Source organism: Mytilinidion resinicola (genome assembly GCF_010093595.1).
Source record: "Mytilinidion resinicola strain CBS 304.34 unplaced genomic scaffold BDZ99scaffold_1, whole genome shotgun sequence".
Classification (NCBI taxonomy): Eukaryota; Fungi; Ascomycota; class Dothideomycetes; order Mytilinidiales; family Mytilinidiaceae; genus Mytilinidion; species Mytilinidion resinicola.
The window spans coordinates 2,716,333-2,731,395 of NW_022985437.1; the positions used below are offsets into that span (position 1 = coordinate 2,716,333).

Below are 15,063 nucleotides of genomic sequence, written 5' to 3' on the forward strand. Positions count from 1 at the left end.
AAAGGGCAGATTAATATCTAGGCCAGTGCTACGTGTACGACCTCTTTTTGCTATTTGTACGATGCCTTTTTGCTATTCGTACGACCCCCCCCCCCCTGTAACCCCTTCACCGCGTTCTAATTGGCTCGGAGCAATGCGCCGGAGCTCCGGGCATTCACCTATACATCACGTGAGGCTATACGCGAGGCCGTATGTAAGCCCGTACGTAAGGCTATACAAAATGGAAAGGCTATACAGCCTCTCTATTTTACGGCTCATCCTTCCATTTTATATAGCCTCACGTACGGGCTTACATACGGCCTCGCGTATAGCCTTACGTGATGTATAGGTGAATGCCCGGAGCTCCGGCGCATTGCTCCGAGCCAATTAGAACGCGGTGAAGGGGTTGCAGGGGGGGGGGGGTCGTACGAATAGCAAAAAGGCATCGTACAAATAGCAAAAAGAGGTCGTACACGTAGCACTGGCCAATATCTAAATACAGCCGCAAATATAAATAATGGACAAGACTACTCACAACCCCCTCTTTTGCTGCGCATAACCCCCCTTTTTACTGCATATAACCCCCCCTAGATTTAGCCTACCTCCGGCTTATAATAACTTTGTTCTACTAATTAGGCTATTGCTTAGGCAATTATAATATTTAATAACAGGCTTTAATTCACTAATACAGCACTAGATCTCTCCACCAGATCTCTCTACTAGATAAGACGGCATCCTAATAGTAACCTAAGGCTCTATTTCCTTAGTTGCTAACAGTTAACTAGCCCTAGAGAACGCCCCTCTATCTACTCTTAAAAAGGAGGCCGATACAGTAGAAGGATATTTAGGTGTAAGACCTTGGTATAATAGTGTATATAGCGTTCCTTTTAATTAGCAATTAAAAAGCGGCTATCTAGACACTTTCTACTTCTAGACTAGCTAGAGTAGATAGAGTAAAGAGACTATTATTGTTATATATATTCTTTCTAATTTATATAGCCTTGCTGTTTTATATAGCCTTACTATTTTACGCATTTAATAAGTAAGTAAATATAATTAGTAGAATAATATTAATACGGGCTGGAGCTAGGCTAAATCTAGGGGGGGTTATATGCAGCAAAAAGGGGGGTTATACGCAGTAAAAAGGGGGATTATAAGTAGTCTCGCCCCTACTAAATAGTGCTAAGTGATTTACTAGGGATTGATTGCAAACTATACCCCACTAACCCGCTCCGTCGGCTTACTCCTCACAACCATACAAGATAGCAGCCGCTTGCGGCTCCAACTTGCCTAGCATACCCAATAATACCCAATACTCGCATTGTTACAATCGATTAAGAATCATCGAATAATGAGAAGACTATGTAGCATAGTACCATCCCTTTTCTCACTTACGGAGGAAAAAAAGGCTGACGCTTTGGAGGTTCCACAGATACCGATTGGCATCTGCACCATGTAGCATTTTGCTATCCTACTAGGTCACAAGTCTGGGCACACGGATTTATCACTGCTTGGCTTCAATCTTTCTTACTCGATACCACTGTGAGGAGCACACGAGCTAGTAAGTCGCCAGTTAGTCAAGAGGCAGTCTAATTTGCACTGCTTGAAACTTAACATCGGGCCTAGGGTTTTAAAATTCCATGGGGGTAGTTTCTTTCATTCTACTTTACGACCGATCAACATCATACAACACATCCGTCCTTATCACATACTTCGCCGACGGCTTCTCTTCCTCCCGCACCCCAGTCCCCTCATGCAGCAGTGCTCCCTCAACCTCCCCATGCGGAAACATCGCAATGCTCCCTTGAATCGGCTTAACGGGGTACGCATTCAGACTTCCCTCCTTGACACTCGGCAAGAAGAATGTTGTCTCCCCGCCTTCGAACTCATCATTCAAATAGATCAGGAACGTGAAGAGTGATGATTGCTTAGCACCAGGCGGAGAAGCATCGTAGATGTATTTATTAGTGACGGGATCTTCTGAAGAAGGCGGCCAGGCACCGTCGATATGGATGCGGTATTCGGCATGCGGCACGTATCTGTAGACTCGGAAGCGGCGGTTTAGCCCTCGGACGGCCTTGCCGTCGACAGTCGGGGGGATGAAAGGGGCGACGCGGTCCCAGAGGCCGTTGCAGAATGCATTGTCGGCGAGCCAGTAGACGTTGTGGGCTAGGATGCTGGTTTCTTCGCCTTCGGCACGGATGGGGGCATCGGGTGTGAAACCTATGGTTTCCGTGGCGGCGATTATTCGACTGCACTCGTCTTGTGTGAGTGCGTCTTTCAGGAGATGGAGATTTGGAACGACAGGATGCTTGTGATGAGCTGTTTTCGGTGGCTCGAAGGAAAACGGTATGGCCTTGTCGTTGGAGGCATGAACAATGGCTGGATGATGATTGGGCGGTTTCCGTTCGGGGCCTGGAGTCCTTTCGATGGCGCGGAAGCAAGAGGTGATGTTGAATTGTAGAGCCAGATCGGTTTTAGGGAAAATACTCCGATCCAGAACACTCGCATAGGTCTCGGCTCTCTTTTTCGTCCCTCTCAGGTCCCATGCTTTTCTGGGAATGATTGGTCCATCTGATATAGTGTCTTGGTCAACTATATGGTCCACCGGACCTATGACGCGTGCAATTGCATCTAAAACTCTGAGTACTTGCTCCTCTTTTGCGCTTCTCTTTGCGCCTCTGACATGCACTTGCTCAGCCAACCCACTTACAACATCCAAGTCTCGCACCCATCGACATAGAGCACCTAATTTCGGTACTTGATCTCGAATACGCATCTCTGCGAGCGAGATGCGAGCTTCAACATAGCCCTCGTCAGCCAAAGCGCCGCTGATTTTTGCAGTCAAATTCGCGTCATCTTCGTCAACTGGTTAGCACACGCAGGCGGCTTGGGGATTTAAGCCTTACCAGATGAATTGAAACCAGTCGTGCAAGCCTTTCGGAACCCAAAGACGGCAGTCCGCAAGTCCTTGCAGGCTTTCGATTTGAGCACGTTCGGATTTGCTGCAAGGGTGTTCAAGGTATCTACACTGATTTCAATGTCGTCTTCGTTGAGCATCAAATCATGCAGTGTTTTTGGTGGGGCCGAAGCATCTGGTGGTGGCGTGACAGTTGCTGAGGTTTTCGATTTCTTGTTGCTTTTACTATTCTGTGGCTCTTGGTTTGGCCTTTTGGTCTTGTTTTTCGCCATGGTTGAGGTGCTAAGGAAAAGCGAGGGCTGAGATTGATGGTTGAGGAGGAGATCTCTTCTCGAACACGGACAAAGCACGGACCCTTCGCTCTGTGGAGTGGATTGAATGTGCAAAATATGGCCAATGCAATGAGCCAGAACTTGCAGCAAGGCACTAAACTATAAAATATAGATTTGCTGCTGTTGTAGAGGAAATAGATGTTGTGGCTGAGTTGCAAAGTGCTGTGGCAAAATCGGAGCGGAGCAAATGCTCCTCCGAAGGCCACGTGATTTGCTATCGTCCCACTCCGACCGATCATTCTGATCTGTACCTAGGTAACAGTTTCAAAGACGAGAAAAGAACTTAAAGGCAGGGTTGGTTATCCTATCACCGAAGGCCTCCATTCATTGGAGGTACAACCCTGTTGCTGTTTGCATCACGTGATTGAATATCTTTGAATGGACCTATCAATTGAAATACTGATTTTGATACAGTATGTCTAAATTCTCTACTCTATGGCTCGTCTAGAAGCTCGCTACGTTAAATACTCCTAATGTTACTCGTCCTGCTCATCCAACCTCGCGCCGTCGCGTTGAGCGGTCGGTCGCTTTGCAGTCGGCTCTCAGCTTGGATATCTGTGGAAGATTATCCCAAAGCACTGTCTAGCGCTATAAGCACTGGCTGACCGGATAGCACCTGGCCACCAACTGCTTCCTCCAGGTTGAAGAAGGTCTCTCACCTCTTTTATCTTGACGTTGAGTCCAATCCGCTACTTTCGCAGCCCTCACCCTCCCCTCACTTCTCCAGCCTCGCACTGTTCTCATTCCCGTAGCCCCCCTTCCCCTCCAAACTCTCATACGTCTTCCCCTGCCCCGCCTTCCCATTCCGCGGCCCCCTCTCATCCAGATCCTCCTGCAGCCACTTCAACACCAACTCCCCCAACTGACTATTCCCCGTTACCACCCGATCCTTCGTATCAGTCACGAGATCGAACTCCGTCATGCTGCCCCACTTCTTCACCTTCCCAAGACTCATGTGCACCAAATGCGTCGGCCATTGCGCTAGATTATCTAAGATATGTGTCGCATACACAATCGTGCACTTCCGTTTTTGCGTCTCCCGCTTCAGAAATCCGAGGAAGTTACTTCGGCTCAGCAGGTCCAAATCAACGGTGATCTCGTCCAGCAGCAGCACCGTCCACGGCCGCAGCAGGCCCATGGCTAATTGTACTCGGCGCCTCTCACCATCACTGACCGCATGCATGCGCCACGCGAGGTCGATATCTAGTATTTGCACCAGCTCGTCGCGGCGGTCCGAGTAGTAGTCCCCGCCAACGGAGGCGAGGAGGGTGGGGACATCGATATCGGTGCGCACGATAGGGTTCAGGACCCATTCGAGACCGAGGTAGGTAACTCCTTCGAGGCCTTCTTTAAAGGGGTCGATGCCGGAGATGGAGACGGTGTTGGAGGGGGCCATGCGCTTGCCGGAGAGGAGGCGGAGGAGGGTAGTCTTGCCGGCGCCATTGGCTGTGATAGATGATTGGTTAGGAGGAGCTAAATAAGGAGATAAAGGTGGGAGGATCGTTGCGCATACCTCCTATTAACAGCGTCCGGCTCCCTGGAGGAAGATGCAAGAAGACTTCTTTCAGCCCGCTGGAGCCATCGGGGAACTTGTAGCTCAGGTCGTGTACGTCAATTGACGGGGCGATGTCTTGGGCGGCCATTGTGAAGTCCGAAATTCCCTTTCCTGCGAAATGATGAGTCGAAAAGCAAGTGGTATGACCGCATTGTATATTTTCTACGGACATCAGACGTTAGTGGTGTCGTCACTAAATAGGTGGGGCAGTAAATCTGAAAAGGGAAGGCGGCGGGGAATTTGCTGCTCACCGCTTTCCGGGGTCCTCCAAATTCCTAAAGTTTTTAATGTCATAGGGCGCAGCTTTCAAAAACACCAACATGTCATGAAGAAATTGTAGATGGATGTTACGCTTGCTGCAGCAGATACTACCGAAGTCGTCGAGGATGCTGCGACCGCCGCAGAAGCCCCTCGTCGCTATCATTGGCGCGACGGGGACGGGGAAGTCCGAGGTGAGAGATGCAATATCCCAATACTCTGTTCTATACGAGAAAAACAACCTGGATCTGGAAGTGTGCTGACCACATTAGATAGCTAGCTGTCGAGATAGCCCGTCGATTCAATGGTGAAATCATCAATGGCGATGCCATGCAACTCTACCACGGCCTGCCCGTTATCACCAACAAGATTCCCGAGATGGAGCAGCAAGGCATACCGCATCATCTGTTAGGGTGTATAGGGCTGGAGGAAGAGACTTGGACGGTAGGGAAATTTGTGGACAAGGCGTTGGGCGTGGTATGTAGATTTCATATCAATCATCAAAACACCTTTAAACATTATCATTTTACGCTATACCCGATTGACTTTATGTATCTTGTGCAATTCTGATACGGAACTCCGCCTAGATCGAAGAAATACGGACCAGGAACCGACTCCCTGTCCTGGTAGGCGGGACGCACTACTATACGCAGTCCCTCCTCTTCCACGACATCCTCGCCGGCGACCCAGCTTTGTCCAGCTCGAACAACCAGCACTTCCCCATCCTCGACGAGCCCGCGGATGTAATACTCGCAAAGTTGCAGGAGGTCGATCCGATCATGGCAGAGCGATGGCACCCGACGGACCGTCAGAAAATTAGGCGCTCGCTGGAGATGTATCTCAAAACGGGGAAGCCGGCGAGTAAGATATATGAGGAACAGGCACTAAGACGGCAAGCTGTCGTTGATGCTGGTAACACAGCTGACGATGGTGGGAACGAAGGAGAAAGAGGCGGACTGACGATGACCATGCGCTTCCCAGCCCTCATTTTCTGGATCCACGCATCGCGGGAAGCACTATGTGAGCGGCTCGACGGCCGAATCATGAAAATGCTGGAAAATGGGCTCTTGGAAGAAGTCAGCACCTTATCTGCATTTCGTGAGGGACAAGAAGCGAAGGGTGTCGTTGTTGATCAAACGCGAGGTATATGGGTCTCGATCGGGTATAAGGAGTTTTTGGCGTATCGCACCGCTCTTACGAGTGGTGCGACGGACGCCAAAGAGCTCGCCAATCTGAAAGAAGCAGCAGTTGCTCACACGCAGGCGGCGACACGGCAATACGCAAACCGACAGGTGAAGTGGATTCGGATCAAGCTGCTGAACGCACTTGCTGGAGCGGGGCGAACTACAAACATCTTTCTGCTAGATGGGACTGATCTCGCCCTCTGGGATGAGCGAGTCATTAATCCTGCGACTGAAATCGCGCAAAAGTTTCTTAGCGGCGATGCACTTCCGTCGCCAACCGACGTTTCGGATATCGCAGCCGATTTACTAAAGCCGAAGGGCGAGGACTTAAGCCAACGTAGGGATCTTTGGGGCAAGAAGACGTGCGAGTTATGCGGCATTGTGGGCACGACTGTGAACGATTGGGAACAGCACATTAAGAGCAGGGCTCATCGTCGGGCTGTTGTCGTCAAAGAGAAGAAGAAGGCGAAGGAGGCGATGAGGGAGCAAGGGTTGAAAATAGAGGCCCAAAAAGAGGTGGTCGACGTGCTAGAGAGGCATTTGGACTTATTTGCGGAGGAGGAGTAATCGAATTGAGGAAGCGATCGCCGAAATTCCCAACACATATTCTAAGTCGTGACCGACTTGGCGGGTACGACGATGTGCATCAAAGGCAGCTGCAAACTACGGAGCAAGAGCATCGCTGACAGTCTCGTGGCACTCGTCTTCTGGAAAGTCGGTTTCCAATATGGTCATTTCCTATCGCTACCCCATTGGCTCTTGAATGCCTTCCGTTTATCGGACCACTCAAGGCTTGCTATTACAAGGCCAAAAGTCGCAGCAAAAGACCCATAAAACCGTCAACTTCTCAATCCCGCTAAAGATCAAAACGATACTGCTACCTAAGCAGAATCTTCAGGACCTGAGATCACTCTTAATATCCGCCATCTCAACGGAATCACTACCGACAATAACACCAACTCTAACTGGCACAATCAAAGACATCCTATGGCTCGCGAAGAATCTATAAGGACACGAGGTTGGAAACCCGAAGCTTCTCACGTGCGGCCCTGAACCTTCCGATGCCAACAAGCTAGAATGGAAAGCGGAGATAGCGGACTACGACCAGCGGTCCGAACAGAATGAGGAGTTTAGTTTCAAGGCAAGGGCGGCGCGTTATGGGCCATGTGGGGGGAGCAGTGCTACGGAGGCGGTAGAGGGGTTGGAGTTGCAGATAAAGAGGGCGTGGAAGGAGAAAGAAAAGGAGAAGCCTGAGTGCACGCAGCTCTTACGCGGCCTGTTTACGAACTGAAGTTGCTTTTGAAGCGTGGCTGGAAAGATATGCCACAGGATGCGATGAGCATGGAATCCGCATTGTGCGACGATCTGGATACGGCATAGTGCTGAGTGGGGTATTGGTCTTGAGCACTGAAGTCCGAGGTATGGAAGTTTGAGGAACTTGAGCAGTAACCCGCAATCATATCTACGTCTGAATCAACAAGCGTCGTTGTCATCGTCGTCACTGTTGATGTACTCGGGCCTTTCCAGCCCCCCTGCGCAGCATACCTCTATGAAATCTGTCAGTCCGCGAATTTCATTGCTGCACTCTTAGCGATTTCGGGATTCACCGAAGATTGAAGGCCAAATAGCCTCGTACTTCATTCATCAACATCAAGAATATGTCAGCATCCCCTTGGCATACGTGCCGTGCTCAGTCTCTAAACGAAAATGACCAACAAGCGAGCCATCTAGGCGTTGTTGTTTATGCGCCCCCAAGTTCCAAGACGCTGTTTTCTTACACCTGCACGTCCTGAGCCGAAGGATTCCCCACGGCCTAATTGGGATAAGAGCAATCACGAAGCACTATCTTTAGGGGTAGCCGAGTTTACCCATACTACCTAACTCAGCCACAGCTACCCCGGCCCTTCAGCCCTACTAATTTGTGTTTCAGGATAGCCTCTTGGCTAGTCTGTTCCCCACCACACCATCGACCCGCTCGCGTATTCTAAGATTAAATCACCCTGTCAACCTTGCTGGGCTGGCTCGGCCGTTACAAAGGTACTGCGGGACGTTGCGAGCATGACTTTAGTGTACGGATGCCGCACTTCATCCTTCGTGCCCGGCTGGCTCCTTGAGTGTCTCCCAACTGATCCTGCTAGATGTATTAGACAAGCATGATTACGAGCCCGAAAGCTGGAGAATGAATGGATGGGAAGTTTGCACAGATGAGGTTTCGATACTCTCTTGTCCCATCCTGATCCTGTGCTGCTCAGCTAACATGCGGTAGGGATTATAAAGAGGCCGCATGCCCTCTACAACGGTCGAGTCTCTCATCCGATCGTCGAAATACTGCACAGACGCCCGCGGAACCATCTTTAGCATTATATTCACGTTTTCTGGAACCAACTACAAAGATACACACCTTTCCTTTCTACCCAACCCTTCCACCCAAACTACCACGACTACCCGTCAGTTCTCCCTTTTCCATTTCTTCGCACCCAGACGACATATATGCGACCATGAGGACCCCAAGTCCAAGAACAGTCCTCGTTCTCTCCCTCACCCTCCTTATTTTCTTCATGCCCCTTTCACACCCTTGGCTCTTGAACTTCTGGTCGATCCCATCCGTCCTGGACTGTCTCACCGATATGCCACAAAAGGCTGCCCTTCTGTCCAACTCATCCTGCTCCCCTAAGATCCCGTCCGGTCACTGCTGTTCACTGCTGATAGAGACGGAGCCGTGCAAACAAGAATGCAGGAAGAAATATGTAAATAGGGTGACGATGGCTGAGTCGAAGGAGTTTGCAGAGTGCACGGATGTTTGCTTGAAGACGTATCGAAAAGAGTGCGAAGTGCAAGTGGGCAAGTGAACGAGGGACAAGACTGCGATTATCTCTTTCAATTCCTTACGAATCTTTCCAACTTCCGGTGTCTTTTGCATGAGGGTCCAAGTCTCTAATGTCCTTCGTCTGAGGGATGAAGATGTCGAGGGACTTCTCCAGATGGCAAGAAGAGGTCACACACCGTTGGTGCGAAATCGAACATGATCTCCGCTTCAACATCCAAACAGCGTGAGCTGGCTATTGTCAGAAACCCTCTTCCAATTCTCAACATCCAAGTCTGTAGATCTTCTTTACACCTACGCATCTAAAGCTGCCAATGGATCCCTCCTGGACGCAACGAGCGATCTGGTCTACGACGTCGCGCACGAAACAGTTTTTTTTATGTTAAATGAGCCGGCACAGTCTCTCCCGCGGCGATAAACACACACCCACCTCTGAGCGGTCCGATTGACGGCGTGGGAGACACCACTTTCATCTTTCTTCAACATAGGGCGTTGGATCCCGTTTGGCACCCGCGCACATTACCTCTACATGGTCTACAGATGGCATCCAAGACTTTACCTCCGTCTCTCCCTTTCGTCGTACGTTAGCGTCTCTCAAACAACGGCAAGCGTATTTCTATCTGCAGATTTTGATGCACGTCGTCGAAGGCTTCCCACAACCATCCGAATATTTGAACACACGTTAGAGTACTCTAAGCACTAAAAACGGTATGTATACCCTTGTTTATTTTTCTGAAGGTGGGATACAAATAGCTGATTTCATTCTAATTCACAGGCACAAACTGTGTACATAACCCTCCGCAAGAGTCAAACCCGCAATAAGCAAGAATAAGACCCCAAGCGCATACTCCCTCTTGAAGCTTTTTATTACTCTGCGAGCAGGTGTAGTGACATCTGTCACCCCTTCCGGCTCTTCCATCTCTTCTAACTCTTCCACATTTCCAATGACTTTTTTATCCGTAATATCTTCCGCATCCTCCGCGACATTCTCCACGACGGTCTCCACTGCGTTCTCCAAGACGTCCTCCACAACCCCCATATCCATTCTATCTTCCATACCGTCCTCATTGTCCCCATGCAACACATTTTGCATAGCCTCTACATCAGCTAGCATATCTGTCACAGCTACCCTATCTACCCCAGCTAGTCTATTGTCCTCCACCATATTCGGCGAAGCCCTTTCAACCTCCATACCATCCACAGCCTCCACAGGTCTAATAGGCACAATGCTTGTAACTGGTACCAAGCCTCCCGGACCCTCTACATATCCAATAACTCGTCTCGCGCTTCTCGGAGCCTCCAAAAACTCCTCGTCACCTACAACGGAATCCATGCGTTCGATACGACCATCATCCTCATAACCCCCCACGAAAACACCCTCTACAAACCTCCTCCCCCTCCAGCTCCCGCCTTCCCTTCCCCGCACCAGCCTATTCCCCCTCTCCCTAGCCTTTTTAACCCTCACAGTCTCCCACCCCGCCCATCCCCTCTCCCTCAACCACTCCACCCCCGCTGGCTCCCCAAAAACCAATGCAGACACCCTCTTCATCTCCATAAACTCCCGCACACCCTGCCACACCGTATGCACCGCCGAGCGCGCACCCACCTCGCTGAACCGCGGCACCCTTCGATCCGGTCTCCGCCTGCTAGACGGGAAGGGCAGCACATGTCGGCAGTTCGGGCAGCGATTGTTGCACGCGCTGGCACTATTAGCAAGGGAGGCGAGACAAGGGGTGTGGAAGACATGGGCCGCCGGGCATGGGAGCTGGAGTGCCTCTAGAGCCCCGGAACTGCTGCAAGCGGGTTCTTGACAGATGGTGCAGAGCACCGGCGGGCCAGTGTATGGCTTCGTGAAGGAGGTGATGTCGATAGGAGGTTCGGCGGCCGCGTGCGCGTCGTCGAAGTCGAGGCGGGCGGCGAGGAGGCGCGTGAAGCCGGCGTTGATCTGGGCGTGCACGCGCAGGCCGAGGGTGTGCAGGCTTTCGAGGGTGTTGTAGTCGTGGGCGATGAGGTTGGGGGGGCTGAGGGCGAGGAGGGCGCGGACTTGCGTGTGGAGGGCGTTTATGTCGTCGTGTAGGGTGGTGGGGCGGTTGTAGGCGGTTGGGTCGTCGAGGTGAGGGCCGGTGGTGAGCTCGTTGATGGAGGCTTTGAAGTCGAAGAAGGCTTTCCACAGATCCTCGAAAGGGAGATTGCGGATTGAGATGGGGGGGACATTTGACTGGGCGTGCAGGAACTCGAACTGGTCGGCTGCTGTGGAGCCGCGGTCGTGGACGTCGGTGAGGGTATATAGGATTTGGAGCCAGGAGTCTTTCAGGCGGATGCGGGGGTGCATGGCGGTGGCGTCTATACGGATTGTAGGGTGTTCGCTGGCTGGTATGTTGGCAACGTAGACTTGATACATAGTACTGTAGAAGATGGAGGTGTTAGGTAGATGTAATGATCTCTTACTTAAAGGCTTTTCCCTAGGTGACACGGTGGCCAATACCACCTGACTATGATGATATTCTGGGATTTGCACTCAAGAATTGCATACTTCTCGACCGTGGATGATCGGAAGTGCGCCATGGTTCGTCGTGCACGTGATGTGCCTTGTCCATGAAGGCCAGCTAGTGCTACTAACCTAAGCGTACTTTATCGCACTCCAATATACTAAAGATATGCGTACTAGATAAGGTGTATCCATCCTAGGTGCACCTCCCTGCCACTGTCTATTCTGATTTGGTGGCCTAGCGAGTTTACCAGATGTTCAAAAGGATATTGTTCAACTTCTCAATGACTCCTCAGCGCCCCACAGCGGGCAGTAAGAGGAGTTTTATAGCTTTAAGATGATGCAACTAATAGGAGACAAACAAAAGAGAAAATAGAAGAGATAATAAAGAAGAGAGGGTAAGTGAGAGTCACGTGCTCAGAGAAACATGGCCAGTCACAAGACGTCCTGACGTGCAACCCTAATTCAGTCCTGCTCGAAAGAGCTGCTTGCTTCGAACAGCGTCCTATCACGGCTAGATTTCCCGAATACTGAGGTGACAAAAGACACGTGGCCGCTGCCGTTCTATTCTCGAACCTCATTAATACCTATTACAACAGGTCAGTTCTTCATCTCAAACGAGAACATCCAAACGCGGTCATTACAGAGGTCTAGACTTTCAATTGAAGGGCCATTGGACGCGTCGTCTCCTCTTCTTCTGGCCCTGAAACTCCAGACCTAGTGACGTTCCAAATTGTCCTGTGGAGTCTCCAGCGGCAGATAGTTGACATCGATTTGGAACGGAAACAAGCATATTGAGGCTCGGCGAGCTCTGCAACAGGCCACCATCTCTCGAACAGAGGGGTAAAGCCAAGGGATGGCCAAGAGAGGGATGTCGCAGTGATGAGGCTGCTGCAAGGATTTGGGACGGTGCCAAGGCATTTCCGCTCGCTTCGTTCCATCTCCGTGTCAACTTCCGCCCTGCTTCCTCTGCCTACTCGATAGCCCATTCACTCACGACGTCTATTGTCTCGTCAGCATGCTTCTAGCATAGAAGCTCTCTGCAACGCAAGGTCTTCCATGCCAGATGCGCCCGTGCTCGGTATGATGCCACTACATCCAGCCACATTCAGCGGGCTGACTTTATAGTCAAAACAACTCTAAACCTCCCGTCTGCATTTCATTCTCTTTCCATGAGGGCATTTCGTGTCGCGTAGATATCTGTGCTTTGAGTCTAGGGTGAACGAATGTATGCGCTTCTGCCTTGTCTCTATATATATACATTTCTTGGCCAGCTTGGCTCGCGCGTAGCCACGATCTGCGGTTATGGATCTTTTCAATATGCATTGCTGTCAAAATTGATGCGGTATCGTGGATTCATACTATCCATGCGCTGCGAGTGGAGCTGTATCTTCTCGAGTAAGGCGAAAATACGATGCAGCCTACTCAGTCTTCATCCAAAAATTACCAAATCTCCAGGATCCTACTCCACTCCACGAAACTCAAGGCTATCGTGTTTTAGCCGTTGCATTTCGCGAACAAACCTCTGTATAGTCTGTGTCGAAAGTAAGGAAGGAAGAGACAAGCACGATGCGCTATGCAACCAAAGCCCAAGCTTTTCCCCCGTTAGACCACGGATGCTCAAATCCCATCGACTCTTGGCTGCCGCAGAGGAACGGCTTCCAAGCACTTGGCTACTCTACTCCAGCCGCAAATACTGCCTAGGAGAGACGTCAAGGCACTGAGCTATAGCCTTGACAAGCCTTGGCTGAGCTTCACGAAAGTTTCAACTTGGCATCGTAACTACGAGAGCACCTTGGCGGGGCTGGAGCACCATTAATTTGGAACGCCTCCTAATGCTCTACATGCTTCCCATAAAAAGGCTCTTGGAAGCCACGATGTTTCTCCCTCAAGCTGGTCTCATCTTCACTTCTTCGCGAGTGTCCTCTTCTCTTCATCTGTCGCCGGACGATTACTCTTCTATCATTCTTTACTATTACCCCAGCCCCACATCACTTATTCCGGTATCTTCTCTTGCCCCTCATTGCTTTTGACCCGGACTCAGTCATTCAATACCAAACCAATCCATCAGGCCACCACCAAAGACCATCACCATGCTCCCCCAATACACCATCCTCGCAATCCTCTTCGCCACCTCAATCTTCGCCATTCCTCTCAATATCAACCTCGGCGCCTACTCTCCTGCTCTGGTAGTCGGCGATGGTGAGATCTCCTTCGATTCTACTCAGAAAGCCTCGGAGCTCATGGCAACCCTTGCCACTGGCGCCGTCACCGCCGGCCAACAAGAGAACACCGGACAACAAGGCGAGACACCCGCTGGCGAGAAAGCCCGCGCGACTCCCGAAGAAGCCAATATCCCCGCACCTAATGTTCGTAGCCCGGAAACTCGCAGCGTGGAGCCTGTCGTCGCTCGTAGTCCTGCCCCAGATCCAGCACCTGCGCCCGCCCCAGCGCCTGCCTCAGCGGTTAACATCGCCACCCGCGCTGTCGACCAGTTCGACGCCGTCGACCTCATCGCTGAAGCCACGCAGTGGATCAAACGCGATGTCGCTGGCTTCCGCGAGGCTCTCAACTTCGCCCGAGAGGCGATGAAGAACATGCCCAAAGTCGAGCTGGGAACCGGCGCCGAGGGATCTGGCGTTGGCGTAATCGTGAACGCTGGAGTCAATGTGCCGCCTGAGAGTGCCGCGAACGGCGCGCCCCCTGCGGCTGGGGCGAAAGCGAAGAGGGGTGTGGAGGTCAAGGAGAATGAAGAGCCGAAGATGACATTGGTGGCGATTACGGAGGTGTAAGTTCCGAAGAGGCATGAGGAATTTGGGGAAACACCTCCGTTGGACGAAGCGAGAATGACAACAGGTTCAGAACTTGAGGTGATGGTATTTTCTTGGTTCTTGGCGTAAAGGGGGTATGCTGTGACTTGCTTGGAAACGGGATCTTGTATGAGATAGGAGTGGTGGTTTATACATTATAAGTCTAGCTGCTCTTGGCTACGATACAATACCATACTATCCCTTGTCATTCTCTGTGAAGCTCCGCGGAGCTCGTAACTATCTTCCTTGGCTCAGCAACTGTCTCAGAGTTGAGCATAGCTTGAGGGGGTGTGAAGAAAATCATATGTGCAGCATCAAACGTTTCCGACACGACCTGGCTTGCTCTTCAAAGGCTCAGGGGTATTGCAATGTCCTTTATATTCCCGCACTATCGTTCCCGCTTTCTTCTGATCCTACTTACTGGAAGATGTGTATGGGCGTGATGCTGCATCTGCAGCAAACAAAAATTCCCATATTTCGTAGCTACTTTAGAGGGTTCTAGCTTCTAGCACCTCCTACATCCCTCTACATTAACTCCCACTTCTTCTTAGTTCTACCCGCCCTAATCGCATCTTATTACATTGTTCTAATTGTTCTTCTTCTTCTTATTCTTATTCTTATTCTTTAAACTTACCCTACGGGCGGCAGCGTAAATCGGCAAGGCTGCACGGGGGCTGCATAAATTGGGGAGCCTATATAGCCTGCGTTGCTAT

General features: G+C 50.8%; 6 protein-coding genes across 6 annotated transcripts; 3 read left to right on the top strand and 3 right to left on the bottom strand.

Annotated features, from left to right (window-relative positions):
- Window positions 1-1,645: 1,645 nt before the first annotated feature.
- BDZ99DRAFT_432110 (uncharacterized protein) lies at window positions 1,646-3,371 on the bottom strand (the record flags this gene model as incomplete). The annotated part of the gene is made up of 2 exons (XM_033717317.1): window positions 2,889-3,371; window positions 1,646-2,838 (listed from the first exon to the last, which is right to left on the bottom strand). The coding sequence occupies exons 1-2, from the start codon at window positions 3,169-3,171 to the stop codon at window positions 1,646-1,648; spliced, it is 1,476 nt and encodes a 491-aa protein (XP_033584721.1). The 5' UTR covers window positions 3,172-3,371.
- A 241-nt stretch (window positions 3,372-3,612) lies between these two features.
- On the bottom strand, window positions 3,613-4,935 carry BDZ99DRAFT_457478 (P-loop containing nucleoside triphosphate hydrolase protein). The gene is made up of 2 exons (XM_033718683.1): window positions 4,745-4,935; window positions 3,613-4,677 (listed from the first exon to the last, which is right to left on the bottom strand). The coding sequence occupies exons 1-2, from the start codon at window positions 4,872-4,874 to the stop codon at window positions 3,947-3,949; spliced, it is 861 nt and encodes a 286-aa protein (XP_033584722.1). The 5' UTR covers window positions 4,875-4,935; the 3' UTR covers window positions 3,613-3,946.
- Window positions 4,936-5,172: 237 nt separating this feature from the next.
- Window positions 5,173-6,795, top strand: BDZ99DRAFT_470724 (tRNA isopentenyltransferase; the record flags this gene model as incomplete). The annotated part of the gene is made up of 3 exons (XM_033721644.1): window positions 5,173-5,238; window positions 5,321-5,521; window positions 5,698-6,795. 3 exons carry the CDS (start codon window positions 5,173-5,175, stop codon window positions 6,793-6,795), a joined length of 1,365 nt encoding a protein of 454 aa, XP_033584723.1.
- Window positions 6,796-8,663: 1,868 nt separating this feature from the next.
- On the top strand, window positions 8,664-9,094 carry BDZ99DRAFT_457479 (uncharacterized protein). Its single transcript, XM_033718684.1, has one exon. The coding sequence runs from the start codon at window positions 8,727-8,729 to the stop codon at window positions 9,075-9,077; it is 351 nt and encodes a 116-aa protein (XP_033584724.1). The 5' UTR covers window positions 8,664-8,726; the 3' UTR covers window positions 9,078-9,094.
- Window positions 9,095-9,793: 699 nt separating this feature from the next.
- On the bottom strand, window positions 9,794-11,485 carry BDZ99DRAFT_565461 (uncharacterized protein). Its single transcript, XM_033727479.1, has one exon. It carries the CDS (start codon window positions 11,451-11,453, stop codon window positions 9,822-9,824), a length of 1,632 nt encoding a protein of 543 aa, XP_033584725.1. The 5' UTR covers window positions 11,454-11,485; the 3' UTR covers window positions 9,794-9,821.
- Window positions 11,486-13,593: 2,108 nt separating this feature from the next.
- BDZ99DRAFT_457480 (uncharacterized protein) lies at window positions 13,594-14,544 on the top strand. Its single transcript, XM_033718685.1, has one exon. It carries the CDS (start codon window positions 13,634-13,636, stop codon window positions 14,330-14,332), a length of 699 nt encoding a protein of 232 aa, XP_033584726.1. The 5' UTR covers window positions 13,594-13,633; the 3' UTR covers window positions 14,333-14,544.
- Window positions 14,545-15,063: the final 519 nt, after the last annotated feature.

Coding starts and splice junctions, on each gene's coding strand:
- BDZ99DRAFT_457478 (XM_033718683.1), bottom strand. CDS start 4,874: ATGGCCGCCCAAGACATCGCCCCGTCAATTGACGTACACGACCTGAGC. Junction 4,678..4,744: donor CCGGACGCTGTTAATAGGAG/GTATGCGCAACG, acceptor CATCTATCACAG/CCAATGGCGCCGGCAAGACT.
- BDZ99DRAFT_457479 (XM_033718684.1), top strand. CDS start 8,727: ATGAGGACCCCAAGTCCAAGAACAGTCCTCGTTCTCTCCCTCACCCTC.
- BDZ99DRAFT_565461 (XM_033727479.1), bottom strand. CDS start 11,453: ATGTATCAAGTCTACGTTGCCAACATACCAGCCAGCGAACACCCTACA.
- BDZ99DRAFT_457480 (XM_033718685.1), top strand. CDS start 13,634: ATGCTCCCCCAATACACCATCCTCGCAATCCTCTTCGCCACCTCAATC.